The sequence below is a fragment of the Takifugu flavidus genome, chromosome 7 (genome assembly GCF_003711565.1).
Source record: "Takifugu flavidus isolate HTHZ2018 chromosome 7, ASM371156v2, whole genome shotgun sequence".
Taxonomy (NCBI): Eukaryota; Metazoa; Chordata; class Actinopteri; order Tetraodontiformes; family Tetraodontidae; genus Takifugu; species Takifugu flavidus.
This window is the reverse complement of record NC_079526.1, coordinates 7131042-7157012: the sequence shown is the minus strand read 5'-3', so window position 1 is coordinate 7157012 and position 25971 is coordinate 7131042. Positions and strand designations below refer to the sequence as shown.

Genomic DNA, 25971 nt, shown 5'->3' with positions numbered 1-25971 from the left:
ATTAGCCGTAGCGTGCTAGCCATTCATTCAGATCAGCTCGCCGGCACCTTGTCACTGTGGGGAGATCAATGGCTACCTCTCCGCGCGGCAGTGAACGCCTCACCGTCTGGCTTTACCTTTTCATTTGGCTCGGCCAAAAACGATCTCGGATGTGCAGACAGCTCGTGAGCCAACTCTGTTAAACCGACCAGACAGGTGCAGTAAAACGCTCCAAGATGTGTGCGGCGCGCTCCTTTATGTCACACTCTTCTTGCCTTTCCAGCTTTTCTCAAGCGTGTTTCGTCCTGCGCCGATCACAAAGGAGCAGACACATGCTAACGGTTGCACCGCAGACGTGGGGTCCCGGCCCGGTGTGCCGCCAGGCTGGAATGACACCGCTATCCGTCGACACAGTGTTGCTACAGATGGAAGCAATTATGGCGCCGAGAAAATATTTCTGGAAGAACGACAGTGTTTTGACTGCTGGAGCGGCGGGATGCAATCACTCCGTAATTGAGGTCCTCTGAAACATCAGCGCGACGCAGATTCCGCGTGGTGTCGCGATAAGAACGGGCTGCGAGCGCCGTCGTGGCAAGCTTAGCGAAGGAAAGGAAATTTGTTGCCCGTTTACAAGCGCGGTCTGGGCTGACGCCACGCTAATTACTGCGGTTTGCAGAGGGGCCTCGGTCAGGGATCCGCGGCCGCAAAGCCGACGCGGATCTGTGCATTCGTAAGTTAGGTCCTGGAGTCCAAACGCATCGCCCCCGGGCGTGCGACAGGAAATGAGACGGCAACAAAGGGGAGTGGGGGCAGCGTTCGCCGCAGGAGTTGTTTGAAGTGCCACTCCTCCTCTCCGAACTCCCTCTGGAGGCACCAAGAGCACGAAGAAAAGCAGATAGGGGAAAGTGCGGCGTAGCGGCGTGTGTTGGCGTGCCAGCGGGGGCTTTAACTCGCGCATCGCTCCCACCCAACGGTGCTTCTGAGAGGCCTGGAGAACAGAGCTGATCCCCGCTGTGAAAAATGGGCCCAGCTGATGAAAAGTGTCCACTTTAGCTTAGCAGAAGGAGGACAGTGGAAATCTGAGGAGTTTCCCACTCTAAAACGAGCTCCGGGCAGACGAGAAGAGCGGCCCGACCGCCAGGAAGGCTCGGCGAGGGGCGAGGGACTCCTGAAGGCTCCGGCTCTTTCATCTGCCCTCTTCCGAGTCCCACATCTTCCTCTCGACAGCCGCATCCTCAAGTGAAGACGGGAGAGAGTGAGACTAGGAAAACATGGCGGGGGCCCGCTGACCCCTGGCTGGGCAAAGGGCCCGCGCTGATTGATGTGTTTGCGTACGCACGCGGGGTCGCCGTCTGTCAGCGAATGCTCGGGGTGACGCTTGGGAAGAGGGGGGTTAAACAAACAAAGCTCAGAGGTTTTCCATTGTTTTTGGGCTTTACCCAAAGCCCAGCAACATTTCATCTCCCCTTTAAAGGAGCGGCGTTGTTACTCCTCTTCTCCAGAACGGCTCAAGCTATTAAAGCTTCATGTGTTTTTGTGTCGCACATCTGGAAGCAATGAATCTACAATTGCAAATATGTGAGGCCATCCTCTCTTGTATTCACACGTGCTGCAGTCAGAACGCCTACAGAGGAATTTACACATCAGCTGGTGAAGAACGAGCGCTCACGCAGGTGGTGAGCGTCGCGCCACACTTGTGGCGTTAAGAGAGGCCTGCAGGGCGGCGTCTTGAGTCCGGTAGCTGCTGTCGTCTCTTATCTCCGCCTGACAACTGGGGTTAGATCCTTTAACATCCTGCATCACCCAACACTCTCCTCCGTTCACAGCCTGTCGTGCACACCACGGCCTCGTGCACCTGTGGGAGCGCTGTGCCGGATCCCCTCAGACTCCCTCTCTGGAAGCGAAGGCAGCAGAATCAGGCGAGCGGCGATCCGCCCAGATGGCGCCACGGGGTCCTTCACAACACCTGATGGTTAATCACTCCCAAAAAACCCTCCAGGATCCAGTCCAACTGAATGGGCGTGCGCTCCAACGCTCGGATGTGATGTATGGACGCGACGCAGGAGAAAGATTAAGCTGAAATCGTCTGGTTCAGGATTCCGAAATATGAACCCTCTGGGCGGATAAACGAATCCCACGCGGGCTTCCAATTTATCGACTTTGCCACGTTTCAACATTTATTATTGTCCCTGCACCTAAAAGGAGGACATCTGTCACCCAATGAGAGCACAGGCAGGAACATAAAGCATAAACTATTAAAAATGGCCCCCCATGGCTACGTGCTGCCTACCCCCTGCTTTCCAAAACGGTCAAATTTATATTCCCCCAGTATCCGTCACAGGCCAGTTGCTTTGTCTCAGATTGGATGGCGCTCAGCCCATTAGCGGGCTCGCCCTCGTTAAGCCTTGACCAGATCCGGGTCGGCAGATAATTGAAATCCACAAATGAAACAGGGGAGAGCGTTCTTGACTGTGAACTAACTCAAAACGCTCCCGTAGCTTGTGATTAGACGGCAGCGGGAGCGCGTCAGATTTTTATCACGCCGCGGCGACCGAAGCGTCGACTCGTTTGCCGAGATGGGATTTTTTCCATCAGCGAAAAGAGGATGGAAAGGGCGGAGAGTTGAAAACCCAGAGCTGAGGTCGGGCCATTTAGCGTTAAATATAAATCTTTCCCCAATCATTTTTATTTTATTTTTTTTCCAAACTGAAGCTTTCCAGAACTGCGGGGCAGCCGTCCTCCGCCGGAGCCATAAATGGTTTTACAGTCGTCCCGGGAGTAAACACGGTTTACGAGCCGGCGAGGTTAATCCGAGTAAGGACGGCTGCCGTCCCCCCGCTCCCTTTTAAAGCGCCGCTATTCTTCCAGCTTCTTTGCTCTTATCTCCAGAGCTCCAACCCACGCTGGCAACAGAAGATCACACCTGATGTGCGTGTTGGGCGGGTGGCAGCGGCGGGGAGTTTGGAAAAAGGTCGAGGAAGTGGTGAAACGGCGCCGGCGGCCTGCGGACCGACGGGGAAGAGCGGACGCTAATGAGGAAAACCGCGGAGCCGTGGGTGCAGCCGGTGCACGCGGCCTCTTATTAACACGCTCCTCGCACTCCGCTTCACGTGCTCGGCAACGTGCGTTCCCGCCGTCAGCGCGCGTAAACACATTAGCATGCAGCCAAACGGCGGGTTGTCGGAGATGAGAGCCCCCTCAGAGTAACCTGTCAAACTCAGGAGCGGGGGCCTGTGGCGGCGGCGGCCCCGTGGGGACGTGGTGGAACCTCTTTGTTCTGCTTTCATGTGCGCTCTCAAATACGCAACAGTCGACCCGCATCAACGTTTCTGATTGCGTCACCCGTCCAGCTCGCGTTTGTCGGGCTCCTGACGTGCGTCGAATTGTTGAAAGCCGGAATGTGGTTGGGGCCGGTCCGGCTCCTCCGGCGCTGGTGTCAGACGCTGGCTGACACGGTCTCACCTGTGCAGTCGGGGTTACGGCTACAATCTGGCTGTGTTTGTTTGGGTTTAAATAAAGGGAATTGCTCCCAATCATTGGTTCCAGACGTGCCTGCCCTCCTGGACGCACACATGCAGATGGGAAGCAGGCGGAGCCCCTTGGAAGCAGGAAAAAGGGCAATTTGCTAGCTTTTCAGCACGTTGAGGGTCTTCATTCTTTAATGTTCCATGTAAAAACTGCTCTGAGCAGGATTTGCATAAAAGTAGAGTCGCTATAAGGAGCAGCAACGGCATCCAGCTGATCCTGTGCCAGATTTGTTTATCATTTATCCGTACGATGATGCACTTGACGATCTAAACAGACGCCAACTTTGATTGACACTTGTCAAAACAGGGTTCGTCTTCTGGAAAGCGAGCTGTAGAAACCGTCATGGGGGGCTCCAGCTGTGCACCGGCGGATCTAAACAGAATCATCCTCGCGTGACGTGAAAATATTTCCATGGATCCTGGAGCCGTTCTGATTGTCATTACGGTGTTTCCACAGAGCTCCAGGATTTCAGCAATTACTCTGAGTACAATGCCCAAAGGAAGCGGCGGGCGGGGGCCTGGAAACGAGACGCAGGTTGTAATAAACCCTGATTATCCCCTTCTAATCAAGCTCGCTGTCGCCGGGTTACAACCGTCCTGGAAATGCTGCCGAATGCAGCGTCCAATCAAGCGGGATGTTTGGCGACCGGCACGCGGCGAGCGGCGCCGGCAGGAGGAGCCACCCCAGCCGTCGCCGTGTTGACGAGAAGTCTGACCTCAATTTGGAAGTGTGTGATTTTGCGTTAGCTCTGCTTCCCTTTCGGAGCTTTTGAGCCTTTGCTCTCGTCATGCCGCCACCCCTGGTGATCAAAGCGAGCGGTGGGAAAGAGGAAGCTGAGGAGAGGATTAATGGCTAACAAGAGGAGGAGGAGGAGCGGGGGGATGAGGGACTAAGCAAATTAAAAAGCAGAGGCAATACAAACATTTACAAGCTTCTTTTCACTGATGATGCCCACTTTCATATTAGTGCAAATGCACCTTAATGAATCTATTTTTAGCTCCAGCTGGCTCTCATCTCTCCACCTTCACTTGTTTAATCCTCACTCGTGCCCTCTTCCCTTTTCTCTCCTCCTTTCATCCTCCCACCTCTTTTTGAACTCCTCTGTGCTCTCTCATTGCTTTCCCCCCTTTTCCTTCTCTTCTCCCCAGCCTCGAGCTCCTCCTCCTCTTCCTCTTCCTCTTCCTCTTCGCTCTCCTCTGCTTGTTTCGCCGTAATTGGAGGAGGAAGCTTGGAGACGAGCGGCTCGGCGTGCGTCGGCCTGACAGGCAGCGCCGTTGGCTTCTATTAGGCTTTATTAAGTGAGCGGGATTGGAGGAGGAAAACGAGTCGAGCGGAGGAGCGTTCAGGCAGGTTATCGCCTGCCGTCGACATGGCGTCGACATGGCCGCCATCACGCCAGTGCTCCGTGCATCCGCTCGTTATTTTGGGGGTTTTATTCGGTTTCCAGAAACGTTTGTTACACATCTTTCACAATTGCATGAGAGCGGGATTTTGTTGACACCCAAAACTGGGGTACAGGGATCTGCTGGAGTGCCCCCAGTAGTGCCCAAACCTTCTACCCATGCGGGGATTCGAACCGGGGATTCGACGATCTTCAGGTTTCAAGGCCTCTATGAGAGCAACGGAAACACAGTGAGACGCTGAGCATCAAACTCACACACTCGGCGAAAGAAGCTATCAGATGCGAGTGTGACGTGAGGTTTGGAAGTGAAGAAATGCAGATCAAAGAGATCAAAGAGGACCAAGCGTGGATGTTGTGTGGGATGTCGAGCTGACCTCAACCACCCCTGTCCATCACTAACAGGCCAGAACTGAGTGTGCTTATTGAACCACCGATAAAAGACTAATTAGTGCTGAAAAGGTCATTGATTCCCCAACAAAGACGACTGACTGATGTCGGGATCCAGGCTGTGAAACCTGCAAACTGGACCTGGAGTATAAGTGTCAACACATCAGTGAATTGTAGAACTCCGTAGAACTCTGGTCATTTATTATTTCTTTCACGCGCAGAAACGCTCCAAGGCAGCATGAATACGAAGCAAGACGCCCGGCAGAAGTTTATGAATAAATAAATAAAGACAGACAAGGTTGCTCTTCTCTTTATCCTAAACCTTTGTCTTCGGGTCAATCAGATATTTTTAGTGCTGGTGTTGCTGCAGGTGTTATTGGTGCAGACGCCAGCTTCCCTTCAAGGTTTAACATCAATAAATGTTGCATTTTTCTTTTCTTTTTGTGCCGTTAGCAGGTCGGAAAAAGGTCAAATAACTGCATCCGCCTCATTCAGTAGATGGAAATTACAGCTGGTTGTTGGTGCAAAGCCTTGACAGTGCCCCCCCCCCCAGTCCGGCCACCTTCCCTTTACTGGGAAATGTCTGAAATATCTGCACGTGCCACGGAGCCCGTTGAGCTGTCGCTCAGTGGTTTAACTGCCATCCCTCACTGACCGTTGTCCGGCGTCCTCCCCAGCTTCCCTTTAGCCTATAAAACTGGATCTGTGGTGTTCCGGGACTCATGTTCCTCCCTAAAGGTTGGTTGTGTCTCCTGTGTTTGGATCTGCTCCTCTCTGCTCTGGCTCCGTCTATAAAAACCTTCATTCTTTGGCGTTTATTTCGCCACCCTGACGGAAACTGTCCTGTCGCCGCGATCCAACTCCAGTGTTTGTCCAATGTCCCCAGCCTTCACGTTAGCTTTCAGCAACTTTTTCTTGCCCCCCCCTCCCCGCAGAACTCCCCCCTCCCCCATTTTCCTCCACTCCATTTCCCTCGGCACATTTTCATTGTGCTCGCCCGTCCCCGGAGCTCAAACATCTGCTGAACAAAGTTTTCTTGGGGCATTTTTCTAATTGATCTGAGGCAGCCGGCGCCGGCTATGCTAACATCTTTAATATTTCATCACCTCGTCTCTCAGAAGGACTTCGCCTCATCCTAAACCGAAGAAATACAGATTTTTTTTGTACAACTATCCGCTATTTAGAAAGTTTTCAGGCAAACAGTTGGAGCGTCCAGTAACGGGGGGGATTAGCATTTTGCTTTCATTGTTGGGTCGTAGCGTTACGTCATGCAGAGACCGTTTAGACGTTTGTGGCTCATTAGAGAGAAAAGTGTCTGCAGAAAATCCTGTTGTTAAACGATGTTTGTGTATTCCACTCAGGCATCCACGCTGTCGAACCTTTTCCCTTATTTTTCACGGCTAATGTCAGACTTGGCATCTCTCCCCATAAAGCTAATGTTGTGAAACATGTTAAGGTTGAGAGTCCTTCTCAATCAGGAAGACAGTTATTACCACTTATTACCACAGTTATTACCACTATTAAAATTACCATCCACTTTAGGTAATGAAGGCAATTAGCTACGGCTACCTCTGCCGGAGAGCAGGAGGCCGATCCCACCCACACGTGTGGACGAGTTAAGGAAATGTTAACCCCCACTTACAGGAAGTGCTGATGCTCTTCGCTGACGAACGCCGTTCTCCGATTGTGTCTCCGCAGGATTGCCGCCACAGACCGTCATCGACGAACCCGATGGCCTGGTGTCCGTCAACCTGCTGGTGGTGTCCGCCGTCTCGGCCTTCGCAACGGGGGCCGTCCTGTCCGGCCTCACCGTCTGCTGGATCATGAGCCACCGCCACCGCCACTCCCGGGGCTCGGCGTCCAACGGCGCCCGCCGCAAGAGCGACAAAGAGCACGGCATGCTGGGCCAGGGCTGCAGCGGGTCGGTGATGAGCGTGACCAGGACCAGCGGGGGCGAGAGGCGGCGCTCGCAGGCGGACAACCCCTTCGTCACGCCCAACGGCTGGCCTAAAGGCGAGATGGACCCGGGCTTGCTTCCCACCCCGGAGCAGACCCCCCTGCAGCAGAAACGGACCATGCGACTCCCAGACGGCGACTGGGACCAGAGTCAGACCTTCCTCACCGCCGTGGGGACGCCGTGCCCCAACAACTCCGTTATCTACCTGAGCTCCAAGTTCCTGCACGGGGGCGGCGGCAACGGAGGGATGGTCAGGATAGAGGACCCGGGGGAGGTGATACTCCCCCCGCACACCGAGCGCCAGCGTTACCTGATCCTCGCCACCCAGAGAGGCGAGCACGGTGGCGGTCGTCCCAGCGGCGCCTTGAGGAACTCAGCGGGAGAATACATCTACCCCGCCACGCCGCAAGACTCCCCTGACCGACGGAGGGTAGTCTCTGCCCCCACCCCCCACATGGACTATGGGGAGCCCCGCTGGAGCCACGAGGCCCTGAACTACAACAGCAACAATGGGGCGCCGTATCACCTGCAGCGTCACGGCCTCATCAGGCCAGACGTGCACGGGCCCCGAGCGCTGGGGGAGCTGGCTGACTTCAGCCACCTTCTTGTGAAAAACATGGGGGAGCGCGCCCCCAGTGGCCAGTGAGGGAACAGGCGGGCGAGCTCTCTCCGGACACCCGATCCCTCCGATAGCAAAACTGGAATAAATCGACCCCCTCGGACCTGCCGTCCTCGTCCAACATCACCCTGTCTGTCCTCTTTCGCCGCCATTCAGTGTTCTGACGCCATTCGGCCGACCGAAGAGACCGACGGCGACAAATGGAGAGAGTTTGCAAAAGAAGAGGACTGTCCTCATTTCCATTACTCTGCTCCTGGTGAGAGCCCCCCCCCCCCTCCCCGGGGCATCAGACCCGCCGCAGGAGGAACTGTGGGGGGGTGAGCAAAGGAGCGGGAGGACCAACTGGGACGGGCTTGTTTTTTAAAAACAGACATTTACACGAGCACCGCCGCCATTTTGTTCGCCTTTTCTGACAACCTTGAGTGTAAAGTTCGGTTCCCGCCTTTGTTCGGGCGCGCTCGCCCGCGCATTTCAGACGACGCCGGGACTCGTAGCCGCGCCCGAGCGCGCGCGCGTTTGGCCGCAACAACCGCCGACCGGCGCGCTGGTGTTTTAACTGTGAAGTGTAGCTGCGTGGTGACGTCTCCGTGCGTGAACTATCACTGAACCTGATCTCCGTGTGCTGAAGCAATCAGAGGGTCGGCCCTCCGCGCCACAGCTGCCATGGAAGCGACAGAAAGCAATAAAGGGTTAGAAACCTGTAGATAAACGTAGGCGAATTTGATATAAACCCAGCGTGATTTGGGAAACGGGGAAGGGCACCGTACCCCCCCTCCATTCTTGTCCCCCCCCCGCCCCCCCTCACTGTAGACCCGGGTCCGCTGGTCCTGACCTCAGCCTCTCCTGGGCTCTGCGGTCCATTCAGAGGTGGGGAGGCGAGCTGCGCCCGTCCAGGCTGTGAGGCCCACTTGGGAGCCCCAGTCAGCCTCTTCTGCCTGACACTGAGCCTCATTGTGCCACAGGAGCAGGGGGAGACTGGGGGGGGGGGGCGACTTTAGCAGAATATCAATGGGGAGGAGCAGCTCCTGGACCCACTTCCTGAGCTTCACCCGCTCATTCGCCAGGGCGGGGGGGATCAGAATGGCACCCGTGGGGGTGGAGTTGCTCTGTCGCATCACTTCTCTGCTTTGGTGTGTTGTCATCCTCCTTTTAGCTAAAGATGTAGAGCGAGTTTCTCTCCTTCTTCAGGGCCGTTTGTGTGTCTGCGTGGCACGTTGTCAGTGTCTGCTGTGCATCCATAAACGCATTACTCATATTGAGTGCAAGAAAAACAAAAACTGCTCTGATCAGTTTTCTCACCTTTCCTCCTTTTTGCTCCTGAGTTATTAATATTGTGGAGCAGCTCTGAACGACCCGCTCAATCGTTTATATTCCCCTCAAGGATGGGAAGTTAAGACGGGCTCACGTTAGCTCGTAAGCTTGTCAGATTTTAACTTTAGAATATTTATTCGTAAAAGAGCGAGGGGCCTTATGACGCGTGTCACTCTCCCAGCTCACGCCGTCGGTGGGTTTGTCCTCAGGAGGACCCTTTTTTTTAGCAATAATGTCCCAAATTTAGCGTCCGCCACTTTCTTGTCAGTGGCGAGAGGCTAGCCAGCGAGCAACATCATTATAGCGTCGCTCCGTATCTGGACTAGGCCACGAAAATGATCCGACAAGTTCCCTTCAGCCAAATTTTGTCAGTGCTGATAGTATTTAAAGATAAGAACAATCAGTTAATGTTTCTCTAAAAAACAAACACCGCGCGCGTGTGTTAGCGCCTGAGTTAGCCTGAAAAGCTGGAAACCCAGTGACGACTGGTTTGTGCTTGTGCAGACTTTTAAACGTCGTCGTCACTGATGCAGAGAATCATAATCGCCTGTAACATCCACCAAATAAAATGTTTCGTCATTCGTTGCCTCTGTTAGCTGACCTACGGGTCATTCTGGGGCTTTCAATAGACACGAAACAAGGGCAGGATGCTGCTGCCTGGAAGCCATAAAACACATTTTTGTTTACTTTTTCATCACAATTTCAGTGTCCTCATATAATCAGCATTGTGTTCTAGCCGTGGGTGAGACAAGTCACTGCAAAACGCATTTGAGGGGGATGAAAAATACAATTATTCATTTTTAAAGTATATTTTCACACGTGTAGATCGCTGCTTGATTTCTATTGATGCACCTCTGGGTCCATATAGGCCAGTGGTCGCTACAGCTGTGATGGCAGTAAGTGTTTTACATTGAAATGCCAACAGCTTTCAGCACTTAAACAGTTTACTCAAGATAAACGTGGAAGTTGTGGACGAGACGAGGCCGTGAAGTAGGTTTGGGAATGCAAAGAAGCTGAAGGAGGTCGGGATGTTCCTGCATTACTGCCCGAGCGCGTTAGTTCTCCTCTACTCATCCCGCCCTGAAACAGGTCATTAGCATTGAGGTTACAGATCCCCCCCCCCCCCCCTCCCCCCGCTCGTCCGGCCTGTGGTCTCCGCCGGCGCGGCCTGTCTGCGAGTGCGTGCACGAGGTCTCCCTCTCTATCTCTCGGTGTCTAGCCTGCCCAGCCAGCCGTGTCCTCGCCCACGTCTCCTCCGGTGTTTCGCTAAACATGCTTGATTAGGCAAAGTACATTCCCAGCCCGCTAATGTCCTGATGAGCCCGTGAAAGATTACTGCAGACACATCAGACAGCGAGGGAGGCACAGGTTTAACCAACACTTTACCCCTCCAATAACCACCAACCCCCCTACACACACACACACACACACACACACACACACACAATTTAAAGCTCTGGTCTGAGATAAGCTGACAGGGTCTGATTCTTGGAAGGTTAGTTGATGTTAGCTTCCCCGTCGGCTGCATTATCCCCTATAACCTTCGCTCGGCGTTAGCGGGCAGCTAAAGAATTCACGTGTAACCTCCCCATGAACCGGCCCTGTTTATTTAATCCGTCACCCTCCCTTCTTTTCACATACTTCAGGTCGTCCCTGTCTCTCCTCTCGCAGCAGCTGTCTTTTGTCCTCCCCGTGTGCCGGAACGCCCGTTTTTGGTTTGAACCACCGCTGACCCTGCGCGCGAGCACGTGGCATCTGCAGCTTTCATCCCCAACAGAGGTTAGCTTGTTCAATAAAGAGCCGCTGACAGACGTGGAAATCAAAGCGATTCCCTGCCTAATTTCACATCACGGTATATTTACTGATGTTTTCTTTCCTGTTACCTTTTTTTTTCATTTTCTTTTTTGCAACATTGCCTCTGATGTCCTTCAGCTTTGGTCATGATCTGGTTTTATTGCTTCTCTGTATCTCAAACTGTACTATGTTGGGGCGTTTCTGCCATGTTGCCATAGTAACGTGAAGCCCCGCCCAGCCGATAACTGCCACCTCACCTGTCCGGGATGTTCTGCCTCCAGAAGCAGGGCAGCTTCTGCTAGAAAAGCCTCCTCACACTCCTGAGAGGGGGCGTCTGACGGCTCCTTTCAAGCCAACCTCAGAGAGGGGACGAAGGAAAAAAAAGCACAAAAATAAGCCGAAAAAACAAACTCAGCATTTGCTTTTTTGTAACGTCGTTGAGTCCAAGCTGATCTTTTTACTTTGTCCCGTTTGTTTCCGTGCTAGCTGTTTGGTTTGGAATATTATTGGATGTGGTTTCCTTTCTGGGTGGCAGTGAAGACCTGTTGCCCATCAGGATTATTATTAGCCTGGCGGCGAGGCAGCGCTGGCGTTTGGCGTCCTGTTCTGGAAGCTGAATCTGAACTGACAGAAGAAGAGGAGGAAGAGCTCCTGGACTCTCTGAGATACTTCCGGCCTTCCTCCTCTGGGATTTTCCCGCTACTGTGAAGGACCCGCGGCTCCTGTGTCGGAGCGGGCCGCCATCGGATGACAGCACACGTCCGTGTACATAAACCCGACGCTTTAACGTGTAATTGCCGTGCAGTAGCCGCATGACGACACAGCCTCCGTGTGTGTACAGGCGTAGCCACGTGTGAATTTGTACAGTACATGCAAGTGTGTTTGTGTGTGCTTGTGTTCCACAAAGAAACCTGTCGTCACGCAAACAGCAACACGTGCATGCACCCTCTGACACACACACACACACACAGCCCATTCTCCATGCTGTCCACAGCTCTGCATGGAGACTTTACTCTGTGTCAACTTTCTTATTCTAATAAACCTCTCAGACATCGAACTCATCGTGTTCCTGGTTTTCTTTCGCTGCATTTGAAGGCGGATTCACGGAGGCTGTTGGATGCTTGTATCATCGAGGGAATTCAATGAAACCTACACAGTTATTCAATGAATGTATCATTTAAAGCCAAAGGACATCTCTGCCTGGTGGTTCCCAGCTTTAGCTTTAAATAGGAGTTTTATTCAGAATGTTTCTTGGGCTGCAGCAGCATTTGGATCTAATGTCCCATAGAAATCCAGACCCAGTGTCTCATATTTCTTAGACTGGTCACGTAAAATCATATCGATGTGCTCAGGTTAATCCTGCAGATTTTGCTCTAAAATCGAATGTACCAGTTGAATGTAAGTAAATGACTGAATGCTAACTTAATACAGTGAACGGTTAAACAAGATTGAACTTTTGCATCACGATTTTGATGTTATCATTTAATTTGTCTGAGATTGAAGTCATTAACCTCTGGGGGTTGGACATGCAGATATCGACGGGTTCTTCCAGGCTCGATAACTTTAAAATTAAACTTTACAAAAGCATAAAGCATGTCTGACTAGCTAAAATCCATCTGCAAAGTGAAACACCAAGCGAAATATATCAGTCGTTCAGTGTGGCTGCGCCAGTACACCCAGCATGAAATGATGTGCGTGAAGTTGGCTTCAATACAGTGGCTTACGGCTACGTTATTGATTCATACTGCCATAAAAATGTTTCAAATGTATGAAGTATTCAAAGCATAGGAAACCGTGAGGAGAGACGTTTATTTTCTGACTGTGTAGTACAACTACCGGCCTCTAGAGGGGGCTGTTTTTCAACGCATGTTATCGTTCTGGCGAGCAGAAGCTGCGTGGTTAAACTGAATAAATGAGGTCTTCGACATCTCCGTGTCACTTTACATTGAACAGTCTATATGACATCACTCTTCCTACTTTGACCTACTCCATAATCCTCTCTCCTTCCAGCACTTCTTCTCTCTGGGGAGCCCATCAGGCCAATTCAGGTCTGCAGAATGGTGAAGGACCATAGGCACTTGTCAGGGCCTCTCGTTCCTCCATGTTTTATGGGGCTGAAGATCTCCAGTGCTGCGGTGTTTAATGAGGAGGAGGAGGAGGAGGAGGAGGAGGCCAGACAATATCAGTGATGCAGTTTCACTTCACATCCTATGGGACGAGTGTGTCAGGGATCATTTACAGCTGGATCTGCATTTTCTTCTGCCAGTTAAAAATATAAATTATCTGACATAGTGCAGCCTTTAAACCGCCCATTCCACACACACACGCATACACACACACATTTGCAAACACTCATTATAATGAAGCAGATTAATGAAGGGCCTGAAACCCAGCCAGTGGGCACTTTCCTTGATTTGAACCGAGCACCACATACTGATTTATATTCTTAACCATCTCGGTATTTCAATATTTACTCTGCTGTATCTCTGAAGGCTCGTGCTCACCTTCGGGAGACCTGAAACAAGCGGATGCAGTCATGCATATGAACTGCTTCCTCCTGTGGCCCGGAGGGTCCAAGTGAAAGGTGAGGATAAATTACATGGTTTTTCATACTGAACGCAGCCTTTTTAAGTTTTAATTGTCACTTCCAGTAGTTTTCAGGGAAGCAGCAAGACACAAGTAATCGCACACTTCTCTTAAAGTTAAATAAAGTAGAACAGATGAACTTCCTGCAATAGAGCATCCATTTTACATAAACAGACCTATTTGCCATCTTGGAGGTAAATATTAGGAGACACTGACAGGACTGCAGACAGCCAAACTGTCCAATTAGATAAATAGCAGGAGTAAATCTGAGTCTGGCGACTCAAGCCTTCAGAGTAGTAGATAATTCTTCATCGGTAACTACACCGCGCATTTATCTACATGTGGTTAATTCCTCTTTGATTAAAAGAATTGAATAACGAATAACATGGCGTCTGCAATAGCGGTCTCGTTCGCTAGGGGGCGATAAAAGCCGCTAATCAGAACTTATTCTGTCTCCATTAAGTTTTTCTCTATTGATTTAAATTTCAGGCGGTGAATTATGACATATTTCACGCTAAATACGCGGCGGGAGAATAATCCATCTATAAAATCTAATTAGCATTTGGAGAATCGCTGCACTGGGAGAAACACGAAGCTAACGACTCATTATTGCTGGAATGAAAGAGGGATGACTGTTTCTATGTCAACGGGAATGCAGGATGACTCCAAAACAACAAAAAAATGAGGTTTCGTGGATGAATTCCCACCAAATCGACAATAAATCGAGTAAAGAAGCTCTAATTCTGTCGGCAGTGTTTGCAGACGGTTCCGTCACTGATTGGTGATTGCGCAGAGTCTGACGGGCCTAATTAGTAGATGAAGCTGTGTCGGCGTCACCGGTAGATCAGCGATAATTGGTGAAACAGCGGGACAGCGCGCACCGCCGCCGTGCACGCCCCGCAGCAGCGCGCACGCAGGAAAGGCGATTAAACACCGCGGGGGGGATAATCTATCGGTGCTTTACATAAATATTTAAATCTGCTCTATAGATTTGATGCATCAAGTGTCTGCGCACACGCAGACACGCGCGCACGCTATTATTATTATTTCTGTATTTCTGTTTCTAAATATGGAAAAGTGAAATATTTATTTGCCCGGAGGCTTATGGGTTGAAACATTTAAGCCACGTCAGCTGGAGTCTTTTTTTTTTGCTTTTATTTAAAGAGATTTGAATAAATTTCAATCCTAAAGTGCCCACTTGTCCTTGCAACATCACAACTAAACCCCCAGCCCTAAAATTCTAACCTTGAAACCGAGTCTTAACCATCAGTCACGTCTTTAAGCCGTCAGGACCAGATAGAAATGGCCTCACCTCATGAAAGGGTCCTCACTTTGCAGGTAAAATGCAGATTTGCTGCCTCAGTGTGAATCACATTGGCATCATCTCCAGTTTTTCAGAAAACACAAAAATCTATGTATATATATTTTTTAACTCAACAAGATTTGGACCTGAGGAACCAGGTGCATCTCGTCCGTCCAGCTTGACTTTGCTGGGATTTTCAATTAGGTTTATTCATTTGTCCCATTGTCAAAGACGGGACGACACTGAATGGTTTTCATTGACTGGATCCTGGAACTTTCTCCTCTTCATTGGCAGAACACAGAGACACATTCATATCCAGTCCTCCCAGACGGAGACTTGACCTCTGACCTGTAGCACAGTCGTGCACAGTCGGACCTTTGCCTGGTCTGATGCTGCTGAAGTCCGATCCAGTCCGTTTCAGGAACCTTCGGGTGGGAAGGTGATGGCCTGAGTCTGGCACTCTTGGGCTGAAGGTGCCGGACTTGCTGTCACTGTGTTCAGGTCCAACAGAGAACACATGAATGCAGCGTGGCTGCTTTTAATATATTTTAGATATTTTTCTGAGAAAAGAATCCAGCAGAACATTCTCCAGACCTCCAGGTTAATTAACTGCCCCCTCAGCTCGCTCCATATCAACAATGCAACGTTCAGCATCATTTACTGTAAAAGAAAAGGAGGGAAAAGTATCCAAATTGGCTGTTTTATGCTCACTAACGAACTCTTATAAAATCCGGAACTTATTCAGTTTTTTCCAGCTGCTCTATGTGGGACAGTGTGCTTGCAGGTGTGAATCGGCTTTTGTCTTGACACACAAAACAAAAATGAGGATCAATTTGTGGGTGTCAGAGATTACTGGGGCAGTGGAGCACGCCGTTGTCTTGTTCTGTTGTTTTTTCCCCCGGCCGCCCTCTTCAACGCTGCCTCCATTTCTGCCTCAATCTTTTTTCCAATTTGCCTGTAATCTGTCCTCGTTTTTCCCTCCTCTCTCTCTCCCTCTGCTCCTGCACACAAAGGTGTTTACCTGCTTTGTGCGAGGGCCAGATTGCATCTGCCATTGTCCCACTGCACCGTGTTGGCGAGCATGTGGGCGTCTCCACGGAAACCCGGTTCAGGGGTCAGTAATACTGCAAATGCTCTTCAGTGAGATGTAAAAATGTAGCAAATTGATGCGTGCTTTGTGGCTTCCTCTTTGTGTTAGAGGGCTGAAATGTTCTGTCCCATATTCCGTCCTTGCTGCCCATTCTCAGCTCTCCGTAATGTTTATTGGTTCTTCTTCTGTTATCTTCTTTGACGCCCGCTGCAGCTCTACATTGGTATCAGCGTGTCGGTGGCGGTGCTGGTCGCCAGCGTTGGCGAGATCCATGGAAGAAGGAAGCAGCCCCGGGCCATTACAGATCCCTTGTCCCGATTGCCTGTCCCATGTCTCACAGCACAGTCCCCGATTACAACAGTGCTGAAAGTGAGGACCCCCCCCCCGAGAGGCGACGCTCTCATTAATCTGCTCAGATCGGTCTCAAGTTCTTCTGAAATCTTAAGTAGCAACATCGGTTTTCATGAGCTGCAGAGTTCCAGTGGTCATCTGCTGCTGGCCTTGTGTGGACATTTGGGCTGGACTTTAAAGGACATTAAAGGACATGAAGATTGAGGATAGCATTGGGTTTAGGTCAGGGCAGGGTAGGGAGCACTAAAGACAGCAGTACACGTGTGTGTGTGTGTGTGTGTGTGTGTGTGTGTGTGTGTGTGTGTGTGTGTGTGTGTGGTGTGTGTGTGTGTGTGTGTGTGTGTGAGAGAGAGAGAGATGATGTGGAGGACAGTTGGAATGATGGATAATTGAACATTTCCCCTTTTCCCCATTGACTTGGGTCTAGCCTGACGTTTTGTCAGATGTGGTGGGTTCCATATAGAAAGGAAAAGGTCTCTGCATTCGAACAAAATGTCAAACTCTCTCTCTGTGTGTGTGTCTCTCTCTCTCCGTCCATCCCCAAAACTCAACTAATCTGCCCGGTCTGACATTTGAGGTGATGCCGATGTAGATTAGAAGCCTGAAAGGTCTCCTGTCTGGATGATTAATGATGCTAACTTTAGCCTGGTAACAGCCTCGCTAATCGGCCGCCGCTGGCCGTCACTAAAGGCAGTTTCAGCTCGTTTGCACAATCGTACCTGTGAAAACCTTCTGCAGGCCGTCTCCCTGTGGACACCGTCGGTGGGGGTGAGCCTTTGAGAAGCCGTGTGTGTACACGAGCTGTGCTGAGCAGCTCAACTAATGGATGGAATCCAGGTAAAATGAGCTGAAGGATGCATCATTGTGTCAAAGGAGCAACGCCAGCGAGAACCTTGAGCCCCACACACTGTTCCCGTGAACCAGGACATCCTTGGGTGCTGCAGGATGAAAAGGGCGGCTGAGAATCACAGGAGGATTATGTCCTCACACAGAAACACACATGGACGTGTTAACACCCCCCCCTCTGTCTCTGCACAATGACTCCTCACGTCACCGTGATCGTGTGTCTCTTATCATGTTAAACGCTCAGCTACAGGATGGGAACGCTCACGGCCTTGAACCCTATGTAAGACGATGAAGGAAATATATACTGTGGGCTTCCCATCTCTGTTTACATCCGCTCTGCGTGCACAATGCTCCGTATCTTCGTTTCACAATAGCACACAGTCAAAGGCTGGGTTGGGCCTCAGAGCAAAGGGGCGCAGCGATCGGCACGGCGGGGTTTGGGGGTTCCGTTCAGGCTGGCATTACGACCTCCCCCTGGGTCTGTCTGAGTTTTCATTCCTCTCTCCCCCCTCTCTCAATGAATGCTGGGATAGACACCAGCACGCTGATTAGCAATTAGCGGCGGCGAACACAGGATGAAGGGATGGCTTAAAAAACACACCGGATCTTTAACGTGTGTTTCTGGAAGTCGTGCAGAATCTTTAATGCTGCTGATAGGCCGATGAGCACAGGGTGTCCCTCCGGCCTACCTGGACTCACTCACCCAGATGCACTTGGGCTGCTGCCACACAGAGGAAAAAATACCACTTTATCTCACACCCACACGCAGCTTAGCAGCGATGTGCATTTTGGCTCTCATGTGTGAGTGTAGCTGCCTTTGTGTGGCCGGATATAAGAGCCCTTCCACGCAGCCCATAAAAGAAGTGTTTCATTATCTTTTATTGGCAGAAAGACGAGAATAGAACTCTTAGCCACCACACTGTTTATAATTGATTTATTACAGATCCCAGCGTGGACAGCGTGCCATGATCAGAGGCCGGGGCGTTCGTGTGTGTGCACGGACGTGAGTGGGGTGTGATTCTGCGGTTCTGGGACTAGAAGACGCAAAAAATAATCCCAAATCTTAATTTCGCTGCCTGTGCAAAATCCATTTGGCGCTTTCATCTGCAGCCGGCGCAGGAAATCACAAGTTGACATCACAAGATGTGGAAAAATCTGAGTCTGAACGAGGACGGCAGAAACAGGAACGTCTTTGTTGTCTTGTTTGTGTCCTCGTTTTTTAGGGATGGCACGCACACACACACACACACACACACACACGTATACTGACAAGGAGAGAGAGAGTTCTCTCGACGTCTGTACACATGCACACAAACAGAGAGAGTGAAGGTGATGGGAGGTGGGTTTAATTAATAAATGATGTCAACATAAAGGAAAAATTGAACTGGGTCAGTGTAACTGGGACGAGCTTTCATTCATTATTTACGCTCAATTGGCATTAGGTCACAATAAAGAGGGGCTGTTTACCGATACGCTGTTATGTAAGGAGAAATCTGACACAAAGAGAGGTAAGTAACTCCTACATCATGTATTAATGACACTGGAAATTGTAAATAAAGTCCAGTATCTCAGTTTAAATCGATTAGAGTAGCACATCCTGTCTTATCCTGTGATTAGCTTTGTCAGGTGATCACATGAACATACACACACACACACATAAGTGTGTGCGTTTGTGCGTGTGATGGGTTGGTGATCTGTCCAAGGTGTGTTCCCCTTTTACTCTGTGAAAAATTCTGTTTAATTTACAGAAAGAGCTCAGGACGCTTCCTTCCTGCTTCCTCTCCAGGCCTCACCTCTGATCCCCTTTTTTTATACTGTGCAACTCTGATTAATGTGTTTTCACACTCGCTTTTTCACCGTGCTGTCCGTGTCCTATTGACACAAGAGGGTCACACCTACACTTAATTAATATGAAAGCTTTTTTATGTGTTCTTCTCATCACAGGGAATTAAGTAAAGTATATAAGTTCATACAACATCCATCCAGTTATACTTAATTAGGCTCACAGGATACTGGTTTCTATGCCAGAGAAGCGAGCACACACCCTGGACAGGTCAGCAGTCCATCAGAGGACACACAACATTAGCCCACTCACTCCCAGGAGCAATTTAACTCCAATCAGCCTTCTAGGCGTGAACCTGGAAAACACACATAGATCCATAAGCCAAATATAACACGATAGCAACCGTTACCCAGGTTTCCTTGACTGTCTGCTCAAGGAGACTGTGCTTCCTATTTTGACAGGACGTGTCTTGCTAACGCTGTCTATGCAAACACAACTCGAACGAGCGTGAACCGGCTGAAGCGCTTGCCTAAGAACAGTGTGACAGGCAATTTTCACAGCCTCCTCCTGTCCTCCATGCTTCGTCATTGCTGCTGCACATCATCTGTCCTCACGCAATGTTTTGCTGCTTCCTGTTCCAGCTTCGTTTATCGGTGAATCGAGAAGAGGCTGGTTGAAGCTACTTTTTTAGGCAGTGAAACTGATTACTAATATTATATCTAAAATAATAATAGACCAGAAAAGGAGATTCTAAAATTGCTTGATTAAAAAAGTGAATGCTGGAGGGCACAAAAACAACATGTAAAGCCTTGCAGTCAGCCCTCTTCAGATCAGAGGTTGCATAATAAAAGCTACTTTAATTGTGTGTGTTCAACTGATTAATCTGGCTTAGAGCGAATATTAAAGCCCAAGCAAGTACACAAACACTCATGAGCAGAATTATAATGTTCTCATTACAATCATCAAGCTCTTTTTTTTTTTTTTTCTACATCTGGCTGCAGGAAGCAGCCGCCAACAGGCCCGTTCTTCTGACCATTACGCAAGCAACAGAAAGTGCACATACACCCATTTCCACCAGGGGTCGTAGTTTTGCAGATGTTGGATGTTATTAAAAACTTTCCAGGCCACATGACTCCAATAAAACCAGAGAGGAAGAACGGGCAGATACACACTGTATACACACAATAAGTCGTCTTTCACACTGAGGGGAAGGACAGTTTTAAACCCAGTGAGATAAGCAAACAAAATAATCCAATTTTCAAAAACACCCAATGAAGAGAGGCACTGAAGCACAGGAGAGTGTGTATTGTGGACCAAACAATGGAGCCTGTAATAAAAAATAGAGAAATACAGAAACATACAAACATGCTTTTATAGTTGCAAGAAAGTTGCTGGGAAAAGTAGGTCATTTTTTTAAACGCTTGTTCTCCAAAATGTGGTCCTGCACACAGTGAAAAGAAAATGTGTTTTTCAGACATTGAAAGAAGTTTTCACAATGTTTAATCACACAGAATGGGTCCCAAAATAGTTTGGACACAGCACAGGACAAGTGGGTGACCTCAGTTTATCTATCTTGACCCCAGAACAGCTGGAACCAAATGATGGAGGAGAACTGGTGATGGGGCTGGCAAAAGTGGGCCAGCATGCCAAAGGAATAAGGCACTGCATGCTGCAGTCAGGAAAAAACATCATCTTTTAATCACATCCGTGTTTGTGTTTTTGTGTGTTTGTCTCAAAGGAGAAGGCCACAAAGAAGACGAGGACGGCGGGACGGCGAAGAGAGACGGCTTTAATGTGGCAATAACTGTTGTAAGGTGGCAGCTTGGGTGTGACAGCGCTATTGTCCAGTCATGCTTTTATAAAGTAGGTCAAAAACACATGACATGTACCTCTGATTCACAAAGCAGCACCATGAATCAAAACAACATGGCAGCGAACCTCTACCACCCCGACCGCCACAGCCATTCACTGAAACCCTATTTAGCTGTAAATAACGGCACGACCAGGGAAGCATTCGCTGTTTCGTGTGCTCGGTTACCTTCAGGGTTCTTCCATGATTATTCGTTACTACGAAAATGTCGCAAACGTCTCTGCAGCTCCTTTTATTTTGCAATCTTATAATAAGCTTTCTGCTGTCGCCAGTCCTGTAATTAAAAAACATGGCTCCTTAGCAACCAAATGTTTCATCAAATGGCATTAAGCAGTTTCCATTGGAAAACACATGCACCAAAGAGGGGAGAGCGATATCTTGTGTTTCTTAGTTCCTTTCATTTTTTTCTAATGTTCACTAACATTTAAAAGGAGCCTAGAATTTTATATTTGTACTCAATTTATGCTCTGTCACAAAATAAAGTAGAACTGTTTGTTTTTAGAATATTGCACAAAATTGCAGTGTGTGAACGACTGGAAGTGAGAGAAACAACGCCCCAGGTAACGCACACAGGAAGACGCTTCGGTTCTTTCAAACAAAAATAAAGAGTGTGCCCGCTTTGATGCACTGCCCAGAACACTTTCATACACTCAAAGGCCCTGATTTTTATTGTTTTTACAGCTCTTGGAACCACGCAACACTCAGAGCGGCTGTCAGAAAAAACATGTCAAACATGTGAATTAGCAGCACTTAAAAAGACTGCTCTTGCACACACACACACACACACACACACACACACACAGGGCTGGGGCCATAAAGAAGCAGTTTGAGTCAGGTCATAAATCAGCAGCGGTGTGTGATCGGCACGTATGGTTCAGGGTACAGTCCACTTCCCTTCTCCTTGTTATTCTGCCAGAGAAAAGCAATCCTTCTGTGTGTGTGTGTATGTGTGTGTGTGTGTGTGTGGTGTGTGTGTGTGTGTGTGTGTGTGCGTGCGTGTGTGTGTGTGTGCGTTCCATATGTGCATATTATCTCACCTTCAAGACACATGATTCATTACAGTGGAGCCGCGGGTCGGGGGCCCTGTCAGGAGCTGTTGTCATGGCAGCAAGGCCTGGAAACAGCGGATCTCCTTTCAGTATCGTCTTCAAATGTTGGGACAGCGACTCTGTCTTTCGCTGACTCTGTTTCACCTTCAGAGTTTTTTTAAATTCACCGCTCCAGAATCCTTTCGGCCATCGTGTGTTTATTCATTCAAATCTGATGACCCATGTTCCCTGAGCCTCACACTAAATATGCCTTCATCATTTTTCAATGCATTTCTGCTTTAAATGTCCAGCATCTGTCTCAGCCAAACCTCTGCCTGGGGCTCCATAGGAGCCCACCTCTCTGTGTGTCAGCCCTGGCATGTCATGGCCCCCACGGTGGACAGTGTGTGTTCTGACAGCCGCCGATCACACCTGTTCTGGCCTTCCTCTGTCTGATTTAGAATTTCTGTTATCACCTTCAAGAGGCCGAGCCGCGTGGGGACACACACACACACACACACACACACACACACACGTATTTGGAATTTTATTATTGTGAGGACTCTCATAGTCATAGTACATTCTCCAACCTCTGACCTGAACTGTGACATAAACCAAGTCCTAACTATGTCGTAACCCTCAAACAGACCCTTGAAGTTGTAAAGGCACACATACACACATTTCAGGGTTTTACGAGACATAATAGTTTATTCAACTCTCAGTCCTCTCATTATAACACATTTTGCATCATTAAGGTGCAACTGAAGGGCACTTATGGCTATAAATTAAAAGGTCAGGGGGTGTCTATTTTATTCAAAGTGTATGCATTTTCAGGTGCTCAAAAATATTTGTAGAGGTCATATTTGTTACTTGTTGCTTAGGATGATTGAAGCGGGCTCAAAATTCTGAGTTTTAATCAAAGACACCTCAGAATCTGTTTCTTGTCCAGTTGAACCTCTTTGTAGCTGTCTAACCGGTTATGATAAAGACAATATTAAAGGATGTGGCAGACGTTTGCATTAAACAGAGAAACAACTGTTGCAAGTTTGGTTCTGGTGACAACCACGATGTGTTTTTCTTTCAACTGCTGTGATTCTGTCTGTGACAGGCGGAAAGAAGAGTGCTGTTTATTTAGCCTCCATCTGTGCAAGTCATTTTCTGTCATTTTCATTAACTCTCTTTCTTTTGGATCTTGCACAGTTGAAATGTTGTCCTGTTACTAAGCAACAAATGCAGGACATCCATATCCAGACACGAATGACATGGAAAGGGCCCACTTCGCCTCCTAAGTCAACATGTTTGTTTTTTCTGTTTGTTGCATGCAAGGATGGGTGACATCACTCTGGTCACATCCATTGGAACAAAAATTAGGGCAGGATTAACATGTAATTAGCAACGAAAGAAAATGGTGGGAGCAGATGGGCGGAATAACCTGTGAGGTAATTAACAGTTACCAGTTGTGTTAATGCCTTTGGGTGTTTGGAGCTGACCAGTTACAATGCTGGTTTACTCATCAACAGTGGTAGGTGAAGGGTTGTTCAGGTGCAGCACTGATGCGTTTAAGTGCACAGCGGTATCACGTATTTTACTGTATTTTTCCATATGTGACCGAATATGAAAGCTTTGGAGGTGTTTTAATTCCAGTGCAGACTGTTGGGACGTATACTAATCCAGGATCAGATCAATCTCTTCCATAATCCCTTTTGGGTCGGTGTATTTATTAGATCGTCTAAATTGTTGTTTATTGCTCTGTCTGTTTATGAGCGCGTCCAGACACAGCTGGTCCTGCAGTCATGTCTTACTGGCACCGCTGATATTATCTGGAGAGCAGCGGAGCGCTATCGACAGACAGCAGGACCGACCCTGTGAGGAAACGGCGCGGACACCCACGCTCCTAAATGTCACCTTTAATTGGACGTCTGGTCATTGAAATAATGCCTGTCAATAATCAATGTCAGCTGCAATGACAGGATGTGCATAAAATTAGCAAACTGGGACATCAACAGCTGATAACCAAAGACAAATATCAAGATGTGTGTGTGTGTGTGTGTGTGTGTGTGTGTGTGTGTGTGTGTGTGTGTGTGTGTGATGTCTCACCTCGCTGTAAGCATAGCACCTCTGTGCCAAGCCGACAGTGTTAAGGTGAAGCTGGCAGCGACGCTGCTGTCATATTTTAAAGGTTAGTAAAAAGGAGATTGTTTTCCCAGGAAACATGGAAGGAAAGAGGAACTGCCTCTCTTCTTCTGCAGTTTTAGACATCCTACTTCTCTCTTTGCTAATGGACGGGATGCAGGCCTAAACAGGCTGCTTTTCTTGCAAGCTGAACTTCCAAAAAATTGTAAAGCCCTTTAGTGTGGAATTATTTAAAATGCCAGATGTGTGCTGCCTGTCTAAGAGTCTAACAGCTTGTACAGAGCAAGCAGGTGACGTTTGTTAGCGTGTTAGCGTGTGATAAATTAGGAATGAAGTCAAGTGTTTCCTGGCTTTGTTGAAATATAAAATAACAAAGCAAACATCTACTCTCTGCCAATTTACAGGGGAATTTCAGTCCCAATCACCAGAGGTGATGGGGAGATTAAAATCACCAGTGGAAAATGATGGCACACTAACCTATTGATGTGAACCTGAGGCAGGTGAGACATACTGTAGGTACAAACCAGATTACAGCCATACAGGGAGCCCGAGTGAGAGAGATTAGTAGGTATTTGAAAGAGGAGAAGCAAGAGGATTTAGCAGGATGAGGGAGAGGAGAGGATGAAGGATTATGGAAGGCAGAGCTTGAATCCCAAAATAATCCTCTCAGCATACTGGGCTTCCTGCACTGTGCAGCGGAGGCCAGTTTGGAATATTAAATCAGCATCGAAACATGTAGAGAACATGTCGGCGCCCCCACTTTAATGGAGAAAGAGGGGAAGGAGAGGAAGGGAGCTAGAGGGGGGAGAGAGAGGGGGAGAGAGAGGGGGAGAGGGAGAGCTGGAGAGAGAGGGGGGGGCAGCTTTGATTTCATCTGCCTTAATCTGGAAAGCTGGTTGGAGCTGTGTTTTTGTATGTGGTGTCCTAAGCACCTCCTTCTTTCCATGCTTCGTGTTCTAATTTGGGTATTGCCACGGTTATGTAAGCTCGAGGGTCAGGGGGTCAGTGCTGTCGCTGTTCAGCACCGGATGGATGTGTGGCTGCTGCACCGTCAAAAAAAACAGCACGCAGGCCGACATAATATGACATTGAATAAGAAATGAGATCGGGATCGGGAAGGAAATCATCCGAAATGACAGGAAGAGGAAGTTTACACATGGAACCTAAAAAAAAAAAAAAGCAAAAACATGGGGTTGCATTTTTCCCCCTCTGCATTGTTTCTAAATGGCACATTCAGGAAACACCAATCAGATTTAAACCTGTGATTTCCTGCGAATGCTTGAAAGAGGTGAAAATGAGGAAGAAAATAATAGTGGAACACTCAAGCCCACCCAGTGTGATTCTGAATCACAGCACCCAAAAAAATAAATCGCCATCTTTCAGAGAGGGGGATTCACGACAATGTTGCTCGCAGCTGGAAAAAAGCAAAACAAAAGCACTCGAGTCTCCACGCATGCACGTCCAGAAAGATGAGTAAGGAGGAGTGTGACCGCCCAGCAGTGCTCCACTAACCTACTTTCCAGGATCTGTCCGTCCTTCTCATTTCATAACTCTGCAAAAGTTACATGATGCATTTATCACCCTTTGCTAACTGATCCATTATTTTCTTGCTGTACAGTTTCGCTGGGTGTCACAAGCTTTTCTCTGGGGGATTTAAAAGGGTGTGCCCGCTCTAATTCTCACAGACACATTCCATTGTTATATTATGATGTCTATGAATGTATTTTTGTCTGTATAGGAGGAGCCCGGTCAACTGGAACGGCAGTGTCAGGATAAAGTGAAGCTATATATGACTGTCATCTTCCTTTGGCCAGTTTCTTCTCTATTGTTGGGGGACGTTAACGAGGACTTTAACAAAGGGTATCCATTCATCTTCTTTGTGCACAGCATTGTATAAATTAAACAAAGGCGTACCACAGAATTCTAAAGTTGTCATAATTTCAAATTTGTTTCAATTAGAAAGACCGAATAAATTCTCACTGACACATTTGCACTATTCTAGCC

At 48.8% G+C, this 25971-nt stretch overlaps 1 protein-coding gene across 5 annotated transcripts in view; it reads left to right on the top strand.

The window, feature by feature from the left end:
* The window catches only part of sema6bb (sema domain, transmembrane domain (TM), and cytoplasmic domain, (semaphorin) 6Bb), an 85774-nt gene extending 73740 nt beyond the window's left edge, over window positions 1-12034 (top strand). For all 5 annotated transcript variants that reach the window (XM_057039246.1, XM_057039247.1, XM_057039245.1 and 2 more), the window contains one exon: window positions 6995-12034. In XM_057039246.1, coding sequence (XP_056895226.1) covers window positions 6995-7899 — 905 coding nt within the window. In that variant the 3' untranslated portion in view covers window positions 7900-12034. The remainder of the gene's footprint in view (window positions 1-6994) is intronic.
* The last annotated feature ends 13937 nt before the right edge of the window (window positions 12035-25971 follow it).